This window comes from Harpia harpyja, chromosome 14 (assembly GCF_026419915.1).
Source record: "Harpia harpyja isolate bHarHar1 chromosome 14, bHarHar1 primary haplotype, whole genome shotgun sequence".
NCBI lineage: Eukaryota > Metazoa > Chordata > Aves > Accipitriformes > Accipitridae > Harpia > Harpia harpyja.
The window spans coordinates 146,188-171,481 of NC_068953.1; the positions used below are offsets into that span (position 1 = coordinate 146,188).

The 25,294-nt window shown below is 39.5% G+C and overlaps 1 protein-coding gene across 8 annotated transcripts; it reads left to right on the top strand.

Moving 5' to 3' along the window:
• The first annotated feature begins 1,926 nt into the window (after positions 1-1,926).
• On the top strand, positions 1,927-24,826 carry CSNK1D (casein kinase 1 delta). 8 transcript variants are annotated; one of them, XM_052807975.1, is made up of 10 exons: positions 1,948-2,265; positions 7,753-7,863; positions 9,609-9,757; positions 10,254-10,482; positions 10,856-11,026; positions 12,617-12,765; positions 13,328-13,499; positions 13,863-14,002; positions 19,187-19,253; positions 19,582-24,826. In XM_052807975.1, the coding sequence occupies exons 1-9, from the start codon at positions 2,190-2,192 to the stop codon at positions 19,217-19,219; spliced, it is 1,230 nt and encodes a 409-aa protein (XP_052663935.1). In that variant the 5' UTR covers positions 1,948-2,189; the 3' UTR covers positions 19,220-19,253; positions 19,582-24,826. The 8 variants fall into 8 exon arrangements, with proteins under 8 accessions (XP_052663940.1, XP_052663935.1, XP_052663936.1 ...); XM_052807976.1 differs by having other exon boundaries at positions 20,883-24,826; XM_052807974.1 differs by having other exon boundaries at positions 21,093-24,826.
• The last annotated feature ends 468 nt before the right edge of the window (positions 24,827-25,294 follow it).

Here is a 25,294-nt window from a genome sequence, read left to right on the forward strand (position 1 = left end):
CACTAGTAGAACCCACTGCCTCTGTCACTGTGCCCTAAACCTTCATTGCCTTAAATAACTCAGTATGAACTACATAATCCACATCTCAATCTGTACACGTGGTCCAACACCCCAACTAATAGAGCACTGCTTCCTCCCCTGTCTCTGGCTGCCTGCCCTCAGTTGAGCTGCTCTTGTGCGCTTCTGCTACTAGTTCTGCTGAGCCCATCAGGACACCTCCAACTCCAAGGCTGCACAGTGCACTCCTTAATACATACAGCAAGGAGGACACTACTCTCATTTTCTCCATTCTAGCACATATACCACAGCATAGCTCTTCATCTCAGTACAGGAGATTGCAGGGAACCATGATTATCTCAGCACTGCTGCAGGCCAAATCACAGGGATCACATGCATGACAGGGAGAAAAACAGCCAAAGCCCCCCAATGTTCAATACAAAGATCCCTGCCAGTTTTGAGTCTGCAGTGCTCTACAAGCACTTCCCATGCAAAATCAACACATACTCACACCCATTTTCCATAGGAAAATTCTACGGTACCACATCCTAACACATACAACGTTTTGCTGGTATTTGATCCCTCTCTACGCAGCAGGACTCAGACCTTGATGGTGCAGGGAGGAGTACATTACACGTGCCACCCATCGGAAGAGGGGTGAGATGGTCCCATGGGCTTCCTACTGCACACATTCTCTGACTCACCCCTCCCTGTGCACTTACACTGCAGGCTCTTAACCACCCTCCACAGAAAAACATGGGTACCCATGTAGCCTAGTCCTCCTGCTCACATCCTACTTCTTACCTCCGAGGAGCATACAGCAGCTCCTGCTTGACAGGCAGCTGTAGCTTAGGCCTTGGCACACAACACAGCAATCACTGCCCACACAGTTGGATCTGCAACACCACTCAGGCAGAATGATCCAGAAAACCCTGCATCTCAGCAGCATTACTGGCAAGAAGCAAGTGTCTCCAAGATGGAGGCTTATACAGTTTGTTCACTTCCAGGACACAGAAAAATTCCCCCTTGCAGGACGGCACATGAAACAACTAGAAGGGTACTCAGAGACTCTTTGCCTAGAAGCCTATCCTGACTTCACTTTCCCTCCCTCTGCCACACATACCTCTCTCAATACTCCCAGCCCCTTTACATCACAGTCCACTGCCATCTGCAGCCCAACCCTGTTCATGCCAGAAGCTGGCTTCATAATCCATCTCCCCACTTGCAAGTCCAGTCCCCTGCTTGCAGTAAGAGAAGGCAGCCTTGACTTGTCCAATGTAAGACGACCACTAGCCTGTCAAGGTCGTGCTGTCAAGGGGTGTTGCTGCAAGAAAAGGAGGAAACATGCAAACAGAAACATATTTTCTCACCACTGCTCTTCCACTGTAGCAGATAGGTGGTTCCTCTACCCCACAGAGGAGACCCCAACGCTCCTCCCCGTTTTTACCCTGAAATTTGCGGGGTCGTGACTCAGACTTTGACCCTGACACCCCACGGTCAAAAGAGCCCTCCTCGAGCCCAGCGCAGCCGGCGTACCTCTCCGCTGCAATGACCCACGGCGGGGGGACGACGACGACGACACACGCACACGGAAGGCCGCGGGCCGCATTCCCTGCCCGGCAGACCACTCGCGGCGCGGCGCGGCGCAGACGGCTGGGACGGCCTGGTCGGGCCCGGCCCGTGGGCCCGGTCCGTGGGCCCGGTCCGTGGGCCCGGTCCGTGGGCCCGGTCCGTGGGCCCGGTGGGGCGGCGCGGTGCGATGGGGCAGCAGCCGGCGCCGCCGCGAACGGCTCCTCCCCACGGGGCCCGCGCGGCCGGCAGCAGCGCCTGAACCCCCCTCGGGAAGAGACGGGAGACAGGGGAGGCGGGACCGCACCCGCGCGCCACAGCTAGCCACGCGAGGCATCGCGCCCGTCCCCACAGCCAGCGCGCCCCGCCCCCGTTGCTACGGAAGTGAGGTCACGCAGTATGGCGGCTGGGAGCCGAAGCGGCTGAGGGGACGGTCTTGCGCGGAATCCGCGTCCATCCTTCCCGGGAGCTGCGGCGACGGTGCTGCCTGTCTCGCTAGTATCGAGCGGCTGGACCAAAGCCGCGATGGCATCAGGAACCGCAGGGCTGTGAGGCAGCGGAGCTCGAGCCGGCAGGGCGGGCAGAGCAGCAGGACCGGGTCGCGGACGAACGGAGCTGCCTCCATGGAGCTGAGGGTTGGGAACCGGTACCGGCTGGGCCGGAAGATCGGGAGCGGCTCCTTCGGGGACATCTACCTGGGTAAGGAGGGTGGGTCGCTGGGGACGTACCTGGCGGGTCTGGGGCTCTGTGGAGAGAGTCGGGGGCCGGGCCGGGGTGGGCGCTGCTCACTGCCGTGCCCGCTCCCAGCCCCCGGCGAGGCTGGGCCGGGGGCAGCCCCCGGGACCTCATTTAACCCCGGCTGGAGCTCAGGCTGTGCGGCTGTCCGAGAAATGCCTTTTTGATATGAAGTACGTTGCTAGGGGCACAGCAATAGCCATTTAATATTTCGTTGACATCATGTCCTAATTTGGACAGTGCGGAAATCGGGAATTCTGACTTACTTAGCTGCCTCTTCCCATTGTTGTCTTGTGACCTTGGGCACCGTTAATCTTCTCATCTGTAAAATGGGGATAAGGGTATAAATCCCCTCATTTGAAGAAAAAAAAAAACCAAAACACGACACCACGTTCAGAAAAATGTTTTGAGAAAGAAACGTGCATCAGGGTTAAATATCACTGCAATGGACTAGGAAAAATTGCTGTCACAGGGATGTTTGTTTCTCCTGCAAGGCCTAAAAAAAATTACACAACTATGGATGACTAGGTTGCAGTTAAAAAAAAACCTCAAATCCTTCAAAGAATCATCATAGTTTGGCTCTTCTGTTGCTTGAATGTTGCCCTAGTGCTTTATTGCCTATTTCTTATTCTACTACCATGATTTCTATGCAATTGTAAAATTTGCAGGATTGGCATTGTCTTTGCCTGTCTGTTTATGTAGCTCTCTATCATAATGGCTCTCTGCTTGTGATAATGACAAGCAGTGGTGGGTACAACAAGTTTTGAAAGCAGGTATTTTTAAAATACTCAATATATTCTGCAAATTCTCAAACCATAAGAAATGGGTTAAATCCAGAGAAATATAAATTTTATATCCTGCCGCATAGAAATAAGTACTCTGCATTTGAAAATTGTGGTAACTTAGAAAAGCAAGTCAAAAAGGGGGGGGGAGGTGGAACATGCAGGGGCTAAGGTACGTTAACTGCATACGTCTGGAGGGTAAAAACAATGTCTAGCTAACCTGTACGGTATGTTTAGCAGTGTACGGAGTATGAGAGGTGTTTTTTCTTCCTAGGCAGCAGTGTTTCATGTTGCAGCGCACAGCTGGCATTCCAAAATAATTTGCTAGCTAAAGGTGCTTGTTTACAGGTAATGAAATACTGGTTATCAGTAATACAGATATATGCCTGATGAAAAATCCATGTTTCTAGCTGAAGGCATGTGGTTGTCCGGAGGCAGAGAACACGATTCTTTCTCTCTGCAATGCTTGCATGAAAGATTGAAGACTGTTGTGAGAAAGATGGTGGTAACGCTTGTGCAAAAATCCTCATTAGCTACCATTGGGATTTTGGGTGGAGATTAAGACAGCAGTTAAACTCTGAAAAATCTTAAGATGATTTGAGAAACTTCTACTTGAGCATTTGACTACTGCTCAGGTAAATCAGTTTATATTATAATATAAATATAAAGTGCAAGTAAAATAAACATCTTTTATTTGTCACTTTTATCTTTATGTATACATCCCACACCAGTAAAGTTGCACAGGAAATAATAGTTCTCTGTATATTAGTACTACTGCCATGCTGCGTTTTGCACAAGAATTCCTTATCCTCAGTTTTTGACCTCTTTTTATCTCTAAGTAGCCAGCGTGGATTTACTTTGGGGGCTTGCTGCAAATGTCATGCCTGAGCAGAGAATTATATGCCTGGAAGATCCCCCTAATGGCACTGGTTTCTTTTTCCAGGGGAAATAACTGCCTCTAAAGAACTGAAGCCTTTTGTAGAGAGGCCCATTTGGTTTGCATACCATTATCTGGTAAAACAGAGGTGTTCGAAATATGTGCTTTTTGTGATAATGAAATGTGTGGGTTTTTTAAAAAACAAGTTTCTACTTGGTTGTTCAGACTGTGCTGTAGGATGTAAGTGCCTTGAAATAACTTTTTAAATTCTTTCAGAAGTCATGAAATTTTTTTCTGTGCACATGCTTTCTGATAGCCCTTAGTGAATTTGTAGATTACCTCAGTGTAGATTTCCAGCTCGGTTTTATGCTTTGAAAAGGAGGATTTTGAAAAGGAATATTTGATTATTTTTGCCTATTTCCAGTCCCCCTGTATGTTTTTTTCATGCAGCTACAAGGGTGTTGAAGACATTCCAGAGTAGAGGGGAGGGACCTTCTTCCTCCCTTCCTCCGTTCCTCCCTTCCTTCCTTTCTCTCTTTCTTTCCTCCTTTTTTTCAGTCCTTTGGAATATGAAGCCAACAACTCTGTTGTTATTATCATAGTTCTTTCGTATTCTTTCCTGTTCTCCCTCATACCTCAAAATATGTCTTCTGGAATTTGGAATGGCCCCTTTGCTTGCTTAGAATGGCAGGGTCTGTGGGACAGGACTTTGAAATGTAAGGCACTATTGTAAATAAAGGGTTGTGGACAACTTAAAATAAAATCTAGGAATTTAGTGTAACTGCATCTTTTGAAGTTACCCTCCAGAGGAAGATAGGAAAGAAATGGATTCCCAGATATTCTAAATCGTATAAAAGATGGACAAGGGGCGAGGTGCGGGGTCAGAATAAGCATTTGTTTTGTTGCTTAGTCCATGAGGTCAAATAGATAGGAGCCACGATGGCATTGCAGTCGCTGTGATTTCATGGGTTTTGCATTACATATATATCTTTCTTAAGAATGAGTTTGGGCTTGTAAACTAATTGAAATAATTTCCAAGGCTTTCCTTAGGGTAGAGGATTTTGCAATTCCAAGTAAATTGGAATTTTGCAGTTTAAAAGAAGATACTTTAACAACTCTAGACTTTCTTTTTCACTTACAAATGGTGACTCTTCATTATACTGCTTGTTACTAATTTTAATTATTGATTCTTCTCATAATACTGCTTCTTGCTACTTCTAAAATATTCTTATGTTTTCCGTAAAGGAAGCTAAGCTTTTGGTGGTTACGGAGTTATTTTAGAAACTTTGTCCCAGGGTTTAAGTGGGGACAAAAGTCCCTACTTGGGGACAAGCACTGAATTGCTTGGAAGAATGATTTGTATTTTTGTCCCCCTCTCATCAGTTTTGCTGGACTCAAATATTTTAATTTCATTATTTTAATATGAAATCTCTGCTCTTGAAGGAGAGGGTTTATACAGAAGCAGAGTTCAGGCTAAGGATCTTGGCTACCTTAGGTGATAAAGGCTATCCTAAGAAATGACCTATTAAGTTGAGACCATGGTCTGTCGAGTAACAATTTAATACTGTGTTGAGCAGAACTTGATACCAATAATAGAGGTCTTGATCCTCCCATGCATTTTTTGCCTTAATCAAACAGAGAAGCCTGCAGCTGACTACAGAGAGATGTGTCTTTCAGCGTGCTCAGACAGCAATTTGGTCTGTTTTGGATCGGAAAAGTTAAAAAAAAAAAAACAACAAAACCAAACAAACCAAAACCCCAAAACAACCGTGTCTGCTGCTGATCACCCATCAGATAATAGTGTCTTCAGTCTACGCCTTCCCTGATCTTGGCTACTGTGGGACTGGGGAGAACAGGTAGTGAATGTAGGGATAAGCGAGAAAGGGCCAGAGTTCTGTGGTTCCAATCAAGATTTTTATTTGTTTGGGGTGGGGAGGTCAGTATTAGATCAGAAGATAATGCGTTCCTCCTTGTATTGTTGATCTGCCCTTTTACATTTTTGGATTGATGTGCACTATAACTCATTTACAGTCCACCAAAGTAATATATTCATAAAATGTGAAAACCTTAGATTACAGATTTAAGAGTTTCCAGTTGCTGCTACAGCGCTGTGACCAAAGTAGCAGTCAAGGATCCTGCCACCTATTATGCCAGTTACAAAGGAGTCGTATGAACAGCCTTATTTTGATTTGTGTCTTCCAGTTGTTCACCTTGAATTGTGCTTATTGTACCTAGAGTGAGCTTCAGATGGTTTGTCTTCTTAAGATGCATTGTGAAATGCCTAATAAATATCGACCCTGGTGTTCACTCAGAACAACTCACTGTACCAGCAACACCACCTTAATACTCATGTGTGCGCACACACAAGAAGACATTTTATTAACCTAAAAAAAAAAAAAATAGCCTTGTGTGAACTCGTAGATAATTCCATGTACCGTCAGTTCCTTGCGAGGAGAAGAGTCATGCCCATTTTGAGGTGTGGGGTGCTAGCCTGTCTTTGTTAGCCTTGGTTAGCCTGACTTTATAGACAAAAGGCTATAAAGCTCTGAAGTAGCTCCTTAATCTCAGGAACAAGATTTTGCAGTTATAGTTAGGTGAATACATTAGCTTCATACTCCATCATGGTCAAAGAAAAGCATGTGGGGAAAAAATAGATAAGGAGGAAAAAATTATAATTGTGCATCTCTGTCTTAATTGCTTTGTGTGACTGTCAAAAAGGGCATTATGGAACTGGAAAAGGTAAAGATAGGGGGAATAATTAGGGGTAATTAAAAATTACTTCTGTACAAGGAATGGCAAGAGTTTTTGAATGCTGAAAAGAGTTAAGGGAAAGTGAGGTAGGGTAGAAGTCTATGAAATCCTGAACATCATGGAGAAAGTGAGCACAAAATGATTGTTTGCTGTTTCTTTCCAAACAAAAATTAGCGGACCTCAGGTTAAGCTTTTAAGAGTGGTGATCAGAACAAACAGCAGGTGATGTACTTCATGTGATCCTAAACCATGAGGTAGTACAGAAAAGAGAAAGCAAATTCTGAAAGTAGAGAGACTTGGTGATATGTCTAAAAAGTGTCACAAATCTCCTTGTGCCCATTCCTGTTTCTCTGTCATTCCTAAGTTGCTTGGCTGTCAGAGTATGTATTTTCTTGACTCTGTTTCTTTTTAAGAATGTCAGTTTTTCCCTAAATACATTTAAACTTTGAAAGGGAACAGGTAAGCCGATTTTTCAGTCACTTGATTCCTGAAACAGGAACGTAATGAGATTTTTAAAAAGTTTTTTGAGAGGACAAATTCTTGATTCTAGATAACCTGCCTCCCAACCAGATAAAATCATAAGGTGTCAGAATACATCTGGAGTATGTTGAGATTTAGGGAAGTTGTAGTCTCTGTTTCCAAGGCATAAGAGGAGGTGATCTGAATTCCCAGCATTTCTTAGGTTGGCAGGGATACGTGCCACACCTGTAAATGTTCATTCTGAGCATTTCCACCACAAACTGGAAGTGGAAAGACACCCCTCCGAAGTTACACTCGTATATTTTTGGAATGGGATAGCAGCAGTTTTGGTTTCCTGTGCTACAAGTGTCTAATAGTTGTCTCTTAAACTGGTAGCCTGTTGGAGAGAATCTGTAAGACTTCAGAAGAATTTTTAGATAATTGCAGCAGAAAGTTCTTAATAATCTCTGGATGTTTGCCATTGAGTAGTAGTTTGTCAATATTTGTTTTGTTTCAGTCTTGACAAAGGAAGTGCATCTTAAAAAATATTTTGACCAATGTTTTAAATTCTTCTGGTTTTAGGAACTGATATCGCTGCCGGAGAGGAGGTTGCAATTAAGTTGGAATGTGTGAAAACCAAACATCCTCAGCTCCACATCGAGAGCAAAATCTACAAAATGATGCAGGGTGGAGGCAAGCAAATTATTTTCCTTCTTCAGAGATTTAACTGGGTTTATGTCTTTGATGTATGTATGATACTTCCACCTGGAAGTTTTTAATGGTTAACATCTCTTTTGACATATAAGGAGAAGGTGGGAAAGGTGGCAGGGTAGGTGAAGAGCACTACCTCAGCTCTTCTGCGAGCGACGTAGAGTAGCAGTTCCAAATCCATGGCTACCAAACTTCATGATAACCACTAAGATCCTTTAGTGTTGCTCATGGTCCCAGAATATTAAAATGTGAAAACCCTGAGCAACGTGGAACAAAGTTTGGTCCCATCTGGCAGTGCACTGATTTGACTTTTATTAGCATTCTTTCTTCTGAGTTAAAAATATTTCTTTGCTGTGGGAATTCTAAGACAAAATGGCATTAGTAGTAGAGAACAGGAGTGAAGCAACTTTGTAGCTACTGCATGGTAGTCTGCTAGGATAACTCGCTCAATATATTTTGGAATTCTGCAAATACAAGATTCCCATGCAGTTCTGGGATATAAGCTCGGTGTAGTTAAGTTTTGCTTTTGTTTCATAGCCCCTTTAATTTTTCCTAAATGAGGCTATACTTCGCGTAAAGCCTGCCTTCCACACTGTATCTCAAATGCAAAATACAATAATCATACATCTAGAAATGGATGATAATGTGTATTTGCATTTAGTCACTTTTTAATTCCTGCCTCATTGAGTTGCTGCCTGCGTGTAACCTCAATAGCCTTCATAGAGTAAAATGCTTCCTTTATGGGCTTACTAAGTAAGGCTGTGATGGTGGGTTCTTTCTGAGGATGGATGCTGCAGAGGCAGATGACAGAACGTTAAGTTTCCATCTGAATAAGGGTTTCTCTGTGAAGGGAATTCAGGTAAAAATAATGCATGTCGAGTAAAAGTAAGAGTTTAAAATGGGTGAATTAAACCATTTGACTTCCAAAATGCATAAAATTAACTAAAAAAAAAGGCATTTGAAATTCTGAATAAGGCTACCTACGTACAGGTTTAATTCAAAATATTTGAGCAATTCTGCAGTTTTGTGTGAAATAACTTTCCTGACTTTCTCCATAAAGCAGGGCTAATTTTAGCGCTCTCAAGTTGAATATGTAACACATCTCATAAACAATGCTGCTTTGGTAGAGAATCACCAAACAGCAAATTCAGTGGAACTAGAGGAAAGACAAGAGTGTGAAGCAAGGGTGAAAATTCATTGCAAATTGAAATGGAAGAGAGAAGTATTTTACGGTAATCATGTAGGGTTTGAAACTAAGAAGTTAATTTCTAAGGCCTTCTTCAGTAATAATATTTAGTGATTTTTCAGTGTCTATTTTCAGACTTCCAATTTGCTCCTTATTGCCATCTTGGAGACTACATGAGTATTAGTACTTGTAAAATGCTTAAGGTTCAAATGCGGCAAAAACGCTACATACTTTCAAGTTACAAGCTAAGCACAAAGACTGGGAGGTTTCTGGGGAAGAGGAAAAAGCTATTTTTAGACCTCTGTTGCTGTCATTTTATATTGGTTCTGCTGTGAAATTTTCATTTAGGAAAATTTTTCAGTTTGGAAAACTTTTCATTTTGGAGTGGCTGAAGGTAGCATAAAATATTAAGCTTCACTGTAAATACAAACATTCACAGTAATGACCCTCCTAGAATTCATCTTAAGAGCCTTGAAGATTTGAGTGTATGAACTGTATAAATCAAATTGTTATACTGAATAAACTGTTTCCTTTTTCCTAGTGGGTATTCCCACAATTAAGTGGTGTGGAGCTGAAGGGGACTACAACGTAATGGTGATGGAGCTGTTGGGACCGAGTCTTGAAGATCTCTTCAATTTTTGTTCAAGGAAATTTAGTCTCAAGACAGTCCTATTACTTGCTGACCAAATGGTAGGAAACTGCTTTGTTGATCTTGATAGTGCAGTATGTTGGGATATTAAAAGTTCTTGAGAGATCATAATCAACTACGTTTTATTTCTGTAATTTAGGGGTGAATAGGCTGTATCATTAGAGAAAAGACCCCAAATTTGTTTTGTTTCTGTAAATATAAAGTGTCCCATCAAAAGTGATAAAGTCTTAATTTGATTTTTTTAAAACTGGACCTGCACTGTTTGCAAACCAGGTGTTGCACTGCTCAAAGACAAAGAAATTCCCCCAAGAAATTTATTCGAAACAAATGTAAAATAGCGGCAAAGAGCTGGAGAGAAGGTTTATCTATTGTCTTCTAAATTATGTGATTATGTTCTCATTAATGCCCTTACATTTTACAATAAAAAGTTTGTTTGCCTTTTTCATCATTAAGACAGTGTTGCTAGCGTTTTTGTAAGAAAAAAGGTTTATGTCCAGTCTCTTGATGATGATTTTTTTTTTTTCTCTCTGTATTTAGATTAGTCGAATTGAATATATTCACTCTAAGAACTTCATCCACCGAGACGTGAAGCCAGATAACTTCTTAATGGGCCTGGGGAAGAAAGGCAATCTTGTCTACATAATAGACTTTGGATTAGCAAAGAAGTATCGAGATGCTCGAACTCACCAACATATTCCATATCGTGAAAATAAAAACTTAACAGGAACTGCCCGTTATGCATCCATCAACACTCATCTCGGAATTGGTAAGCTGGGGAAAGCAATAAATAGAAACTTTAAAAATGTCGATGCACATAATTTTAGTACAAGTAGATGTTGTTTTATGGAGGAATAGAAGACAATCTCTTATTTCTGGCACTAACAGTGCAGCATGCTTGGCCTTGTATCTCGTGATTGGGTGGGATTCGGTCAGTTTGTAATTGTCAGGAATTAGCACATTTTTTAATAACTGCAAGGGTAATAGGCTTTTTCTTGTACTGGATGAGTTTATCATGGGCATAGTAACTCTCAGCTATCTGTTGTTTTTCTAAGGGTTTTTATGACAGTCTTGTTGCACAGTCTTTTGTTTTTCCACTAGAAAATGAAACCTAATGAGTCCACTTTTTTATGCTGTTGTAGAGCAATCTCGCAGAGATGACTTGGAGTCCTTGGGCTATGTACTGATGTATTTTAACCTGGGCTCCCTCCCCTGGCAGGGACTGAAAGCAGCAACAAAGAGGCAGAAATACGAACGTATCAGTGAAAAGAAAATGTCTACACCCATTGAGGTTTTATGTAAAGGATATCCTTGTAAGTTACTTTTTTGTGGCACTAGGCCTACATGTTCACATTTTAGTGGTATTTCTTTTTTCTTTATGCTGAATTCTACCAGTCTTTTTTAGTTCTCTCTCTTTTTTTTTTTTTTTTTAACCCTTCTGCACCACCCCCACCTCCCCCGCCATGATTGGGCACATCTGTGATAAAGATACTGTGCTCTCAAGACTGGGATCTTTGTGTTTGTAGACCATTTCTAATTATCCTTTAACTATTAGTAAACAATCATTGTGGTGCCCTCGAGTCAAGGGGTAACTTGGTACATATGATTTGCGCTGTATTGTGTGTGCATGCGTCTATGCTGGCTGGATAACTCTTAACAGACAAATAGCTTTTTGAGAAACTACCTGTTTCTTCCTATGTGTGGGTACTGTTTCTTGGATGAATCGGACTGTATAGTCAGATGCACCTCTTTCCTATTGCAGTTGTTTCACTTGGGAATTGTCATTCCAGGTTCATCTGGTTTGGCCTGATGATGGTCAGCATCTGTGAGAGGCATACGAAACCCTCCTATATCCTAGCATCATGCCTCAAAGCTGTTCTGTTTCTCAGTTTGGTATTTACACCACAGTCATAACTAGACATTTTTGAGCCCTGCAAAATGATACTTAAATCTGTTTTAAAAATTGTTAACATTAGCTGCCATCAGAGAATATTGTTGATGTTTCATGAAGAGTTCTGTCTCTATTGTTTCCACGCTCCTGGCTTCGGCAGCTAGGTACGATAATGAGAACTATAGTTTTTGTTAGGGTTGTATGAAAACTTACTGTCTTTGATCTGTTTCAAATGTTGCTTCATACATGTTCCATTACGTTCATTAACTATGTTTTTTCACTGGGGTTAACAGGGAAGACTAATCAACTTTTCTTGTGCTGTTTGTTAGAATTTCTTTCTTAAGGTAAATTATTAATATATTATTTCAGCCAGAAAGACTTGAACTCAAAAGCTGGTATTTTGATACTGCTGTTATCTCTGGCGCATTGACAAGAATACGCATTTTTTGCTGTGTAACTAGTATTTCATGTGCCATATAAAAACAGGTTTTCAGGCTATTGCAAATGTAAAATTGTAGCATGACTTACACAGGAAATTTATATGGGTCCCCTAGTTTTTGCGTGTTTTGTGAGGTAGCGAACGTGAATCTTTATGTGACTTAACAACAAAGAGATGCTATTCTGTGTCCTGCAGGAAATTGTGTTTAAATATATTCAAAGTAAAGAAAGGCAAAAAAATATATTTTTTTTTTCTCAACTGTAGTTTTAAAGCTGTCCTGCCCTCCCCGCCCCCCAACTGTTGTTAAAGAACTCTCATATTGGGTCCTCTCTGTTGACAAATGAGATCTTTACATGCTCTGCGATAGACAATTTCCTTTTCAGGATTGACTCGATAGATGGGCTATAGTGTTGCCTTCAGTAGATTTCTACTATTAGGTCATTATTATTTTTCTTATGTTTAGGAGATTCCCTATTTCTTGGGTTTGGGGTGGTTGTGGGATTTTTTGTGATTCAGAATTATAAAAAGCAAATGTGAAGCTGAAGGACAAAAACAGGCTTTCCTTTATTACAGCTGAATTTGCCACATACTTGAATTTCTGCCGTTCTTTGCGTTTTGATGACAAACCAGACTATTCCTATCTGAGGCAATTATTCAGAAACCTCTTCCACCGACAAGGGTTCTCCTATGACTATGTGTTTGACTGGAACATGCTGAAATTTGTGAGTAGCTGACATAGCTTTCTAAAACTTTTTTTGGTAATGGTATGTTTTTACAACATTGTCAGTTTTGAGTATCTTAACTGATACCGTAAGATTATCTTGCCTTTTTCCTCGTGGAAGCTCTATTGTCTAGAAAAAAAGATCAGGAAATGAGGAAAGGCAAGAGATGCAGGAGCCATGAGATGGGGTTTGAATTACAAGTAAGTTGAAGTTCCAGGGTTTTAAGCATGTAAGGCTTCTGAGATACTTCCCTCAGGGCAGTCACCAGGCTAGGTTGCGGAATTACTATTTTCTCCCACCTTGATCTTCAGCACAGGTCATTTGCAACTGTTGAGGAGGTATTCAGCTGCCATAACAGTATGTGTGTATATTAGCATTTTGAAGACTATCCCAGCACTTGTATCAACACAAATTATGGCAGTTCTCAAGAAATTTTACCAAAACAATTAATGTCTTAACAAACTTCACGGCTTGTCCAGTTCTTTATTTTCAGTAATTTTATCCGAACATATAGTTGTAAACTCAATAATCCCCCAAGTTGTTCACTAGTCTTGACCCGTAGGGTGCAAGCAGAGCAGCTGAAGATGCTGAACGTGAAAGACGAGAAAGAGAGGAAAGATTGAGACATACACGAAATCCAGCTGTGCGTGGATTACCCTCCACTGCTTCTGGCAGGCTGAGAGGAACACAAGATGTAGCTCCTCCTACTCCTCTTACCCCAACTTCACATGCTGGTAAGTAAGCAAATACCTGTATAGATGCACCTCGTAGACTACTATTAATTTGCAGTTTGTTCCTGGTCATTGGGAATTAGAAATTAGAATTAGGATACCTGAGTGGTATTTATCTCTGGTCAGGGTTTGGGGTTTTTGTTTTGTTTTTTCTCCCCTTGCTTTTCAGTAGGTTGAAGGTAATTGTATACACTCATTACCTGCCAATTGCTACTTACATTTCTGTAAATGTAAAACACAGCCCTTGATTTCTCTTGTTTGACTCTGTGGAAGTTTTATATGCAGACAGCAAGAGTGTAGTTTTTCCGGTGACCATGTTATAATCCCATTTCTCGTTATGAGAATCTAATGCCGTTTTTCTCACAGCCAACACCTCTCCTCGGCCAGTATCTGGTATGGAACGAGAAAGGAAAGTGAGTATGAGATTGCATCGCGGCGCCCCAGTCAATATCTCGTCGTCTGACTTAACAGGCCGGCAAGATACCTCTCGCATGTCAACTTCGCAGGTAAAAAAGATTTCTGCGTAATGGAAAAATGAGGGTGATTTGATAAAGTTAATTTGCCAAAAGAACATACCAGCTAAGTGATGTGATTTCATACGGATTTTGCAGATGATGATGACACGTATAAATACTTGACATTTTAACTGAATGTTTGTGATGTGGCTGTAGACTACTGTAAAGAAAAAAAATTTTTTTTTTCTTTTACCTTGGCTGCAATAAGCATAAAATACTCAAAGTAATACAGAGTCATTGGTGTATGAGATGATGCAAAATCCTGGAGATGCAGCATTTTTACCTACCATTATAGTGTTTAGCTCCTTTGATCATTCGGTTTCTTATATCTGTTATCAATGAGGAAGCAAAGCAAGTTAGAGGCAGTTGTGAGTCACGTTTCCAAATCAACAGAGCAGAGAATATTGGTGCAGAATAGACAAGATATAGTTGATGAAGAACAGAAAAATGCTAAAGTGAAGAAATGTTGCAGTGCAGTACTGTATTTCAGAGCAGATAAGAAGCCACATATGTGGATGATGGATATAGGTCGCAGAAGGCTCATTTGAAGAGGACAGCAGGAGTATGAATGATAGAGTGATTCATAGCCATAGTCAGCACTGAAATCATCCTCATTGGTCACAGTGACTTAGCAAAGAGATTTTAGGAATGCTTCTTTTTAAGACTGACAAACAATGTTTAAATATATTTTTAACTCTTTATGCTATAGCTGAAACATTCTGTTTTCAGGGTATTCACACAGACTTGTCGTAAGTAGTGTGTGGCCTGGCTTTGTACAACTTACCTTCAGTCTTACCTACAGAACAGGGAATCACCTATACTGTAGGCATACTGCCACATTACTGGGAGAGCAGTCTGTTATGAGGACTGATGCAGTTGCCTAGGGGTTTTTCCATCACGCCTCAATGCTGTGCTGGAGTTCTAACTGCATAATTTTTGCCATGGACTGATTTTATTTCTCGTTGGCAGAGCTTATTGACAAAAATTAACTCAGTTCCTTTTGGCTTCATCATTTAATTGGCAAAATTAATTATTTGGAGTAGTACGTGTTCTTATATATAAACTCTTACCGCTACAGGGAGCACTCTTTTAGATGGAGGCCAGGTGAGTATATCTAATGAAGACTGAGGGTCAACTGGATTGGAGAAACAATTCTGCTGTAACAAAAGTGAAGAGGGATTTTTGGGGTTGGTTTTCAGCTGAATGAATTGTTTCACCATGTAGCTGCACAAATGTTTGTGCTTGCACAAGGGATGAACAGTTCAGGAGCAGAAATGACTGGACAAGACTGAACTACAATTCTTGCCACCAGAAATTCTGACGTTGAAATATTTTATGGCTGAAGTTTGTAAACAGTATGAAAACAAAGAGGGTAGAACTGTGCATAGTTACGGATCTTGTAAATATGCATAAACACCTGATAGAAGGATGTAAAGAAGGTGCAGCCAGACTTTCTCAGCAATATCTAGTGAATGGACAACGGACAGCGGGCACAAATTGAAATGTAAGAAATTTCATTTAGACATAAGAAAAAACTTTTTAACTGTGAGGGTGGGTAAGGACTGGAACAGGTTACCCTAAGAGGTTGTGGAGTCTCCCTCTTCCGAACTACTTGGAACTCAACTGGACATTGTCCTGAGGGGCCTGCTCTAGTTGACTGTGCTTTGGGTAGTGGCATTGGACTAGATGATCTCCAGGGGTCCCTTCTGACCTCAGCTATTCTGTAAGGCTGTGACACTGAGTTCCCCCGAGTGTTTAATCAAATATAAAGATGGTTTCCCGGTAAAATGTGTGTGCCCAGGGTTTGTCTCTGGCATTCTGAGCAGATCTCAGATGCTTTGTCTCTGTTACCAGGCAGATAAATAATTAATGGGAGTAACAAATAAGTGCAGTGATGTTACTTGACTATGTTAGGAAAGAGTACATCTTTCTTTTTTTGCTATATTACTGGCATGTAGCTCAGTGTGCCTGTGACACTTTTCTAAACATTGTAAGGTACAAATAATCCCGGGGGGTTTACGGATACATTTCGGTTCTGCCTAACTTGTAAAATGGGAATACTCAGGTTGTGTAGGACTGTGAGGTTTTTTGAGTAGCCTTTGAATATCCAGATGTAAAATTTGTGGTGTGTGCCAACAGTACAGTCTGGCTTAATGGCACATTTCCATACCTGCCCTTTTTAACCCTCTGCTCCAAGTATGGAATCACTTAGTCAATTTCTTTACAATTCCAATAGCAGCCTAGTCAGGATCTTCTCTGAGTTTGTTAGAATTAATCATTCATCATCTGTTGTCTTCATTTAGTTCTTATCAAGGCAGTGAACCACTGCTGGTCTCCACTCATGGTAACTGATTAACAGTGTGCAACTGTAATATAATTTAAACAGCTTCCCAAGGGCCTCTTCGATTTGGAAGGCAAGAGAGATTTACTTAGACTTTACCTTATAACACTTCCCCTTAAGCTCGTTAGAGAAAATTGCTTTTCATTTTCCCAGTTCTCACTCTGCAGCAGGCAGAATGGCTCAAGTTGCAAGTTTTCATAGCTTACGTTCTTACTATCTTCATAGCGTTAAAGTATTTCTTCCATAATCAAAATTTATCCTTAGATGGTAACCAGGTTACCAGTTAAAGCCATGGGTTTCCCATTATCTTTATACCTTGTTCTTAGAAAAATGTAAAGTATCCAACTCGCATGGCAAGGTTATTAAGGAGAATTTTGATTGGCTAGGTGTAAGAATATAGAAAATCATCCATACCACTTCTTATCAGGAGAACAGTAAAGAACAGCAACTGTTTGTCCATGCCCATTCCAAGTGTGTTAGTTTTCTTTGTAAGTCTTAAGTAAATATGCTACCACTGTTCCTTTTTCAGGAAGTGCTTAGACCATACTCCTGGTAGAAAGGAGCTATTAAAGTTTGCTATGCAGATCTACAGATGTCTTATGTTAAGAACTACATTTGTTAGAGTTGTTATTTATAACCTGATAAATTAGTTTTGTTATTTTATTTGGATGCCATGGTTTGGTAAGGCAACACTGCATCTGTAATCTCCACCTCTCATCATCTAGAGGAAGGGCTACTGCTTGTTAAACTCTGGGCAATGGAAATGTGCAGAGGTTACTTAAAGAAATAATGAAGGCTACTTACCTCTAAGTAGAGTTCTTAAAGATGACTCTGCATTTTTATCTTTCTTTTTTCCAAAATGAGTTCTGATCAGTTCAGACTGAAACTGAAATCTGAGGCTGGGAATGTAGATAATATGAACCAAAATTCTCTTATGGAAAATAGGTCTTCTCAGAGAAATTTAACACTCATGGAAAAATTATAATTGGTAAGGATAGTAAAATAGGTGTCATGGATATTCCCCACCTCCAAGGTATTGTCCACATAGTACCTAAATCATTCTCATTAGAAATACTAGCACTTTGTAACACTAAGTAACGAGTGTTTATTGGAGTAACAGCTAGCATGTCTAGGAAATGGTTTGTGAAACTTAAGCGTTTCTAATGAAAGTACGAAAATTTTATGGCACACGTTATTCAGTACTTTTCTCAATTATATGGAAATGAATGCAACAGCTGAAAACCTGCAAGTTGTGAGATGTTTGAGAGTGATAAACATTAGTAAGAGTTGAGCAGTCAGGTAAAGCCTATACAAATAAAACATGTATTACTGCAGTACTCAAAAACCTGATTAGGATGAAGGAGTGTGGAGCCCATTGTCTTATATGTGGTAACTATATCTGTGGTAAGCAATGACTGAGGAGGTTTTAGGTGTAATGTTGGAGAGGTTATTGTGATGTCATAATGAAAGGGCATAATTTCATCCTTGAATCTATGTATGATACAGTAATGAGCAGAAATTGAGAGGTTATTTCATGTTATTAATGAGACAGATGCCGGAATATTATGCTTAGTTCAGTTCTCAGTGTCTTAAATTTTTGGAAAACTGTAAGTAACACAGAGAAGAGCCATAAAAACTGAGCTTGGGAAAACAGATTGTACAATGCAAGAGTTTCAAATCAGCATCCTTCAGTTTTCTGAAAGGTAACAAACAGATCATCTTGAATTAGTTGGCGTAGTATTTTAGAGACAATAATTTTAACAGGAACTGACATTTATGCAGAAAACATATGTGAAGAACCTATTGCTTAAAATTAAAACCACTCACATTTAGAAAAAAGCAAAGCAGAGGTCTAAGTGAAGGCAGTTAGCCACTGAAACAACTTCTAAAAGAAGCAGATCATCTGTCCCCTTTGCCTTTGCATCAAAACTGGATTCATTTCTAGGTGGTGCATTCAGGTCTAAAGCAAGCCTAAATAACAGGTTTCTGTGCAATGAAGAGTTGTGATCTGTGCTGGATGGAAAATCATACCAGCTGTTAAACTGTCCTTCTTCTCTTAAGCTGTATGGGTGAATTGTTCACTAAGTCTCCTTTACGTAGTCAGTCTTTAAACGTTAAGAAACGTAGTAAAGGAGGTCATGAGTATTCCAGTAAACACTATTTTGAATCAGTTCTGTTGGTCCACATTGCACAGACTGCATCCTGAAAGCAGTGATCATCTCAAGAGTCTAGTTATGGGTGAGTAGCATTCATTTCCTTTCACAGAAGGTTCAATCTGACTGTTCATGGTATACATTAAGTTGTTTAATTTTTTTTTCCCAAATGTAGCATGTTCAGCACCCAACAGTCAAAGCTGTGCATAATTCCTACTGGTAGTAGAGGTATTCTTTCTGTAGTTGGAAGAAAAGATTGGAATGCTGCACAAAGAAATACTTGATTAAGTCTCTTTGACAGCAGAAGTTTTTAGAAGACTGTAGCCCACACTGGCATTGAACAACTTTAGTGCTGTGCCACTTCCTTGGGGAAAAAGCAACATACTTCCAATGCCTCTGCATTTTCCATCTCCTCATGAGCAAATCTTTCTCCATATATCCATCTTAATAGGCATCATACTCTGTGTTGTTCTTCTGACCCTGTCAGCTTTCTTTGAGGAATAATGATTTGTTCCTTTTACATATCTCTTAATATGATAGAAATGTCTTATAGAAGTCTTAAATCAGAGCTCCTCAAAAGATACATTTGCTACTGCAAGTTTAGGTTGCATATTTGTTAGACATCTTTATATATTGGGGCAGTGGAACTGTTACAAATTGCTGTCTTTTCCCCTACCTCAGAATAGCATTCCTTTCGAACACCATGGCAAGTAGCTGCTCGTCTCCTTTCGTTGGAAGGCAGCACTGGGTGAGTGCTTCTCATTAGACACCAAAACTTTGGACGGGGTGGGGAAAAAAATCTTTGGAAACATCCAACTTTGCTTCTTCTCCTCACATTATCTCATAGTTGTACCTGTGCCTTCCGGTCAGATGCTTGATGAAGCATTGTTTTTTCTCTAACTTAAAAGTAAATGTCCTTCCAAAAGTTGAATTATTGCTGCTGTTCCACTTGGACTCTTAAGCAGAATTGACAAAAATAGTGACTTTAAAAGTCCCTAAAATCATTCAAGCATCAACAATAAAATAAAATAACCAAGTCTAAATTTTAGGTGTTTGAGAATTACATGTTTTTCCAGGGATGTTTATGCAGCAGTGGGTCATCCATTCAAAACCACATCTGCTTCAGAATCATAAAAGCAAAATACTTGTATGAAGACTCAATTGACTATATTACTCAAATGAGGCTCTGTCTTGTCATGAATGGAATGTCCTACTACAGCCATATCCATTTGTCACTATTGGTTTATATTCTTCTCCATTCCTTATGAGCTGTTATTTTAAAAATACTCAGATCTATTCAGATCTATATTTAAAAAATGTTTACATTCTAATGAGAATAGCTTGAACACGAGCATCTCGGAGGTAGACAGACTTGGATTTGGGTATTTAGAACTCCTTTCCACTGTTCAGTGCAGTAGAAGTTTCTGCCTTTCTGTGTGCAGCTTTTGGCTTTTTAGTCTGTTCTGCTTTTGGCAATAACAGGTTTCATCAGGGAAATAACAAGTTTCAGTTGGAATCTGAACCTTGATGGCTGAAGGATGCTTCCTTAAGTATTTCAGGAGCTTCTTTGCTTTGCTTCTTATTAAAAAAAGGCTGTGAGATTTTTCTGTTCCTTAATAAATTCTGTTGTATAACTCCGTCTGCTGCCTCACTTTCTCTATAAAGCCTAAGCTTGCACTAATCCTGTATCTCTAGTTGGTGAAGACTCCTGCTATTTCTCTTCCTTTTTCTCCTCCTGCTTTGTGTGCTTGGCTGACTGTGCACAAGCTGCTTCATAGACCACATTAAAAAGATCCAACTGTAAATGGCACCTTAACACTTTAAAGGCCAGTTATCAGACCTTAGTCAAAAATAAAAAAAATTTTAAAAATTTTAAAAGGCAAACCTAAAGCTTTGCATTGGAAAGCTCATGTGCGGGAGACATGCAGATTCTGGTCTGCTCAGGGTTGTGTGTGCATTGGTTGGCCATTACTGTATGCCTTACTATTTGTAGCTGTTTACAACTGAAGTTAATACTGAATACTGATTCACCTACTTAGACATTTCTCGCTTCTTAAATTGCAGTGATGTGTGGTTGTTTTTCACTTTCACAGGGAAAGTGTTATTGAAATAATGTTACACTGTTACTGAAATAGGTCAAGCTATGGAAATTAATGAAGTGTCTTTTAACACAATGTCCCATGAAAAATGAAAAGCCATTGAAAATAATTAATTGTTTTTTACTCTCTTACTGGGATTTTTTTTTCTTCCCCCAAACTTAATTATTCATTGAGTCTATTTCTACACATTGGTAGTGTTTTCATCTGGTTTGTTCTTTCTTCTGTGCATGTTTATGCTCTGTTTACTTTTCTTCAAAACATCCCCTCTGGCTGGAAAGGTGAATTTTCCATGTTAACTTCTAATAAAGGAGGAAAATACAGGGAACTTCGTGTAGCTACAGGTGGGTGCGAAACATTGTGTAGCTCATTGGATTTTAAATTCACACACTTACTTTCGGCAACGAATTATTTAAAAGTGCATTGAGAGCCACTTGTATGTTAACTGGAAGAGTATGTGCTGATGTTGTCTTGTTTTTTGGCTTTGGTAGATTCCTGCTCGGGTAACTACCAGTGTTCTCCAGTCTGCTGTGCACCGATGAAAATTATTTTGCCATGGAGGGCAGATAATGCATGGCTGATCTCCTATGTTACCAATGGCTTTACTAGCAAAAATACCCTAAACTAGAGTGGAAACATTACAATTGGAGTTCTCCATGTGACTTAAAAGGCACTTGGAGGAACATGGACAGACTCCAGCAGCTGCCATTACAGGACGCTTTTGCCAGAAACCCAATGACCTTAAGAGAACCCTGTGGTATCAGGGCTGGAAAAGAAAGATGGTTTACAGAGTTGACCGCCTGTTACCGGATGGCCATTTCAGTTTTACCTCCACAGGCGGCAGACTTTACCCCCTTTTTATTATTCTACTGTAACTATAAATCTTTTACTTGGTTTAAGAAAGTTTTTTGTATCATTTTGCTAAAATTATTGGCTTAATTCTCTGTAAAGAACTCTTGCTTTTGTCTGATTTAAAAATGTAGAATATAAACAAACCTAAACTAAAGGCAATGGCTTGAAATTTCTTGTTTAAAAAAATTAGTCTGGCAGGGAACATGTAAATGAATCAAAACCATCTGACTTTATTTAAAATGTTTACTTATTTGTATGGTCCCATATTGACTGAGACGGTTTTCTCATGAAATTTTTAAAACTTAGGATTTTCCTTTGCTGTTTGCTGTCTTCATTCACACTTAACATTTAACTTTCTGTGTAACACAAATTAATTTTTAATACTCGTTCTTTTACATAAAAGAACTAAATACCCTGCAGGAGAGTCTAAGTATAGTAGAGATGGTGATAATGGATTTCTTTTTTTTTTTTTTTTGTAAAGAATAAGAAGGATAAAGTGAAAGACTCTGGCATTTGAGGGATTTAGAATTTGAAAGCTTGTCCTATCTCTCTGCTTAGTTTGGGTAAATGGATAGTTTCAAACATTGTTTTTATTGGTAAAATTTTGTTTCCTGCACTCTGAGGCTGGTTAGCTTGGAGGGTGTTGCAAGTGGAAAATACACGTTGCTACTGAGTCTTCAGTGAATTTGCACGTTTCATTCAGCATCTACATGTTTAAAAATAAATAAATAAATTGATTCAGGCCTTCTGTTTCATGCCAAGACTCAAAAAAGGAATTATTAAAAAAAACAAACAAACAAACACCAAAAAACCAAAACTATTCTTGCTGTGAAATCCTGAGAATTTTTACAGTTCAGGTGCATACCATATTTAATTCTTAACTGTATTCAACCTGAGTATGCCCAGAATCATTAGCTAGGAATGAATGACTCAGCATGCTTAGGTTGTCCAAAAAAACTGTTGCAGGTGTTGTTAGCACCTGTTGGTTACAGAATATGGGAGATTCTTCACATTGCTGTTACTGTAAATGGTCTCGTAAAATAAAAGTAGGTATTCTGTCCTCACAGTACTTGGAACGGTATCAGAAGTACTGTTTATACTAGTGTGACTGAAATAATGGGAAGTTCCACGCTGGAAATGAAAGTGTATACAGAGATTTTGTTTGAACAGTTAGGTATTTTGAGAAATTCTTCCCTGCTTGAAAACATTTTTTTTTAAAGGCCTATTGGTCTTCAAAGCTTTATGAAGAGTAATTTTTGTTGTTTCACTGCTTACAAATTCTTTTTTGCCCCTCTCAAAAGTCCACATATTAAGTATTAGTCACTCTTCTTTGGATGTTTTCAGAACATTAGCTACTTGCTTGTGTGTACTCTGAGTCTGACTGGGGAAAACTGTGTTTGGGGAGAGTATAGTGGAAAAGCTTAAGAGTTTGATCCATGGATAATTTTGCATAGGAGAATTATTTCCTGAGTTACTATAAACTTCAGTATTTTAGGCATGTGCACTACCATTTGAAGAGTTTTACACTTCACTGTGCTTTCCTTGTAAATATCTATGGTTAATAATGTACTGTTAGAGGGACTTATAAAGGCAGCCTCTTTATTCTCTCTGTATCTGGAACATTAGATTGCTGTACTATACTTAAAAGTTGACTGCAGACTTCTAGAATTGTACTCACTTGTGGGCAGTTTTTGTCCTTCATAATAGTTAAATTCCATCATGCAGAAAATAGTTAGACTGTCTATATAAACCTGTGTATTGGAAACCAGTATCTCAGAGCACTTCATTTGTACTACCACTGTATTTGTGTACCTTAACAATTGTGTAAATACATTCATAATAACTTCTTCTTTGGTGTAACTTACTTACAATGAATCCTTACTCTTTACTTGGTGTAACTTCCTGCTTTCTTCTTCTTTTTTTTTTTTTTTTTTTTTTTTAATAAGGGGTTTCTGTACCTACAAAGAGCATTGTCAGTTGCAAACATTTGAAGACATGGTACTAAAACTGTAACTGAAGGATTTTCATAGTCAGGGTCAGAATGCAGCAGTTAGGGTATACAGGAAGAAAGAGAAGGCATTCATTTGCTTTGCTCACAGAAGGCATGTCTTTAAAGAGACAAAAGGTAAATGTTTTTGTTTGGATATTGCTTTTTGTCCGGAAGCCTTTTTTACAAACGCTGTCTCTTATCAAGTAATACATTGTATTGATAGGAAGTATGGGAAGATAATTGCTTTTGAGACTTGATTAGTTATGGGAGCTAGGATAAAAGCAAGAACAATACTGAGCTCTACCCACAATGCCCTGTATAATAGAGGTCCTGGCTTTTGCTATGTAATTCTCAAAAGTCTATTCATAATTGGAGGGCAAATGCACCTTCAAGAATCCTCTGTGTTTCTGATTAGTAGGCCTTTAAAAGTTGGAAGGATATTTAATTTATCCTCACAGTTTTCACTTAGAACTGCCTATGTGCTTTTATGTGGAGAATACCACCTGTGCTGCTGTTTTACATAATCTTGATGATTACAGAGTCCCTGAATTCTTTGTGGTACAAGTACCTTGAAAACAATTGAAAATAAATCCTACGCTTTTAAGAGAGATAATAAGTAAAAGCATATATTCCATGGTAACTTCATGAAAGTACTCAAAATCTCCCTTGGAGGAAAGCATGTAGAACTCGGAGGCATCTCATCCTTCATACTCCAGTGAAAAATATCATAAGCACAACTATTTGTTGTCTTTGTTTTCCCATGTTCCAGACCTGTGAGTGGCAGCTCCTCCATAAAATCTGTCAAAGGCAACACTCAGAAATTTAATTTCCTGACAAGAATCTTTACAATGAATTTACAGACTGTAAGCAGATCATTGGCTAAAGTGTACATGTTCATTTCAAGAACATTCATTTTCTCTTTGTAAAAGAATAAAAAGGTATTTATTTTGTTCTTTAACTTTTGCTTTACAAAAGCAGCACTTCATGTGTACAAAATACTAAGTGAAAACAAACAACGCTGCTGGTTTTTTAATAGTGCTGAGCCATCTGGTCAGAAATCTAGATTTAATCCAGTTGTGAGGAAGTGTAATCCACCATTAACTTAATCCTACAGCAAAATAGCTTCTAAAATTCACTGGATGAGACAGGTTAATAATAAAAAGGGTTTGCTGTTAAAGAATGCAGTACTTCATTATTAAAAACAGTACACTTCCCTCGGGTTCATTCAGATGACAATTATTGGTATTACATGTGTATGTCTAGATTTAAGTGATTGTATGAACCTGAATTGTATGGACTATTTGCATCGTTCAGTAGTTTTGTACCAGGAGAGTGCTCAGAGGCCTGATCTTCAATAAAAATCTGTTTCACAGCAAAATCCTACTAAGTTTACGAGCAAATATTTGCACAGGAGTAACACTTCATGACTTTTTTTCAGACATTTGTTTTTTCCTGCTTAAATCTTATTAAGACTAATATGCTTCGGGTTTTTTGACAAAACCATTGCATGCTGCAGGCAGAGGGACAACAGAAAATTAGATGAGATCTGTATATACATGATCTACAAAAATATGCAGCCTACCAAAAAAAAATCTTTTTTTAAGATAGTGTTCTTTGTTAATCTCATTTTGGGAAAATGCTTGTCTCAAAATGCATAGATAAGATCTAGGTCTGAGAAATATAATGGACAAATAGGAATGTGGAAAAAAGGGAAATTGTGTATATCATCCTAAAGCATTAAGCCCTAGTCTACTGTGTCTTTACTGTGACCAGTCCAGGATACTTGGAGTGGAGTGGGATGTGGGACAAAACAGGAATTCATTTGGTACATTATGCACTAGGAAGAAAATG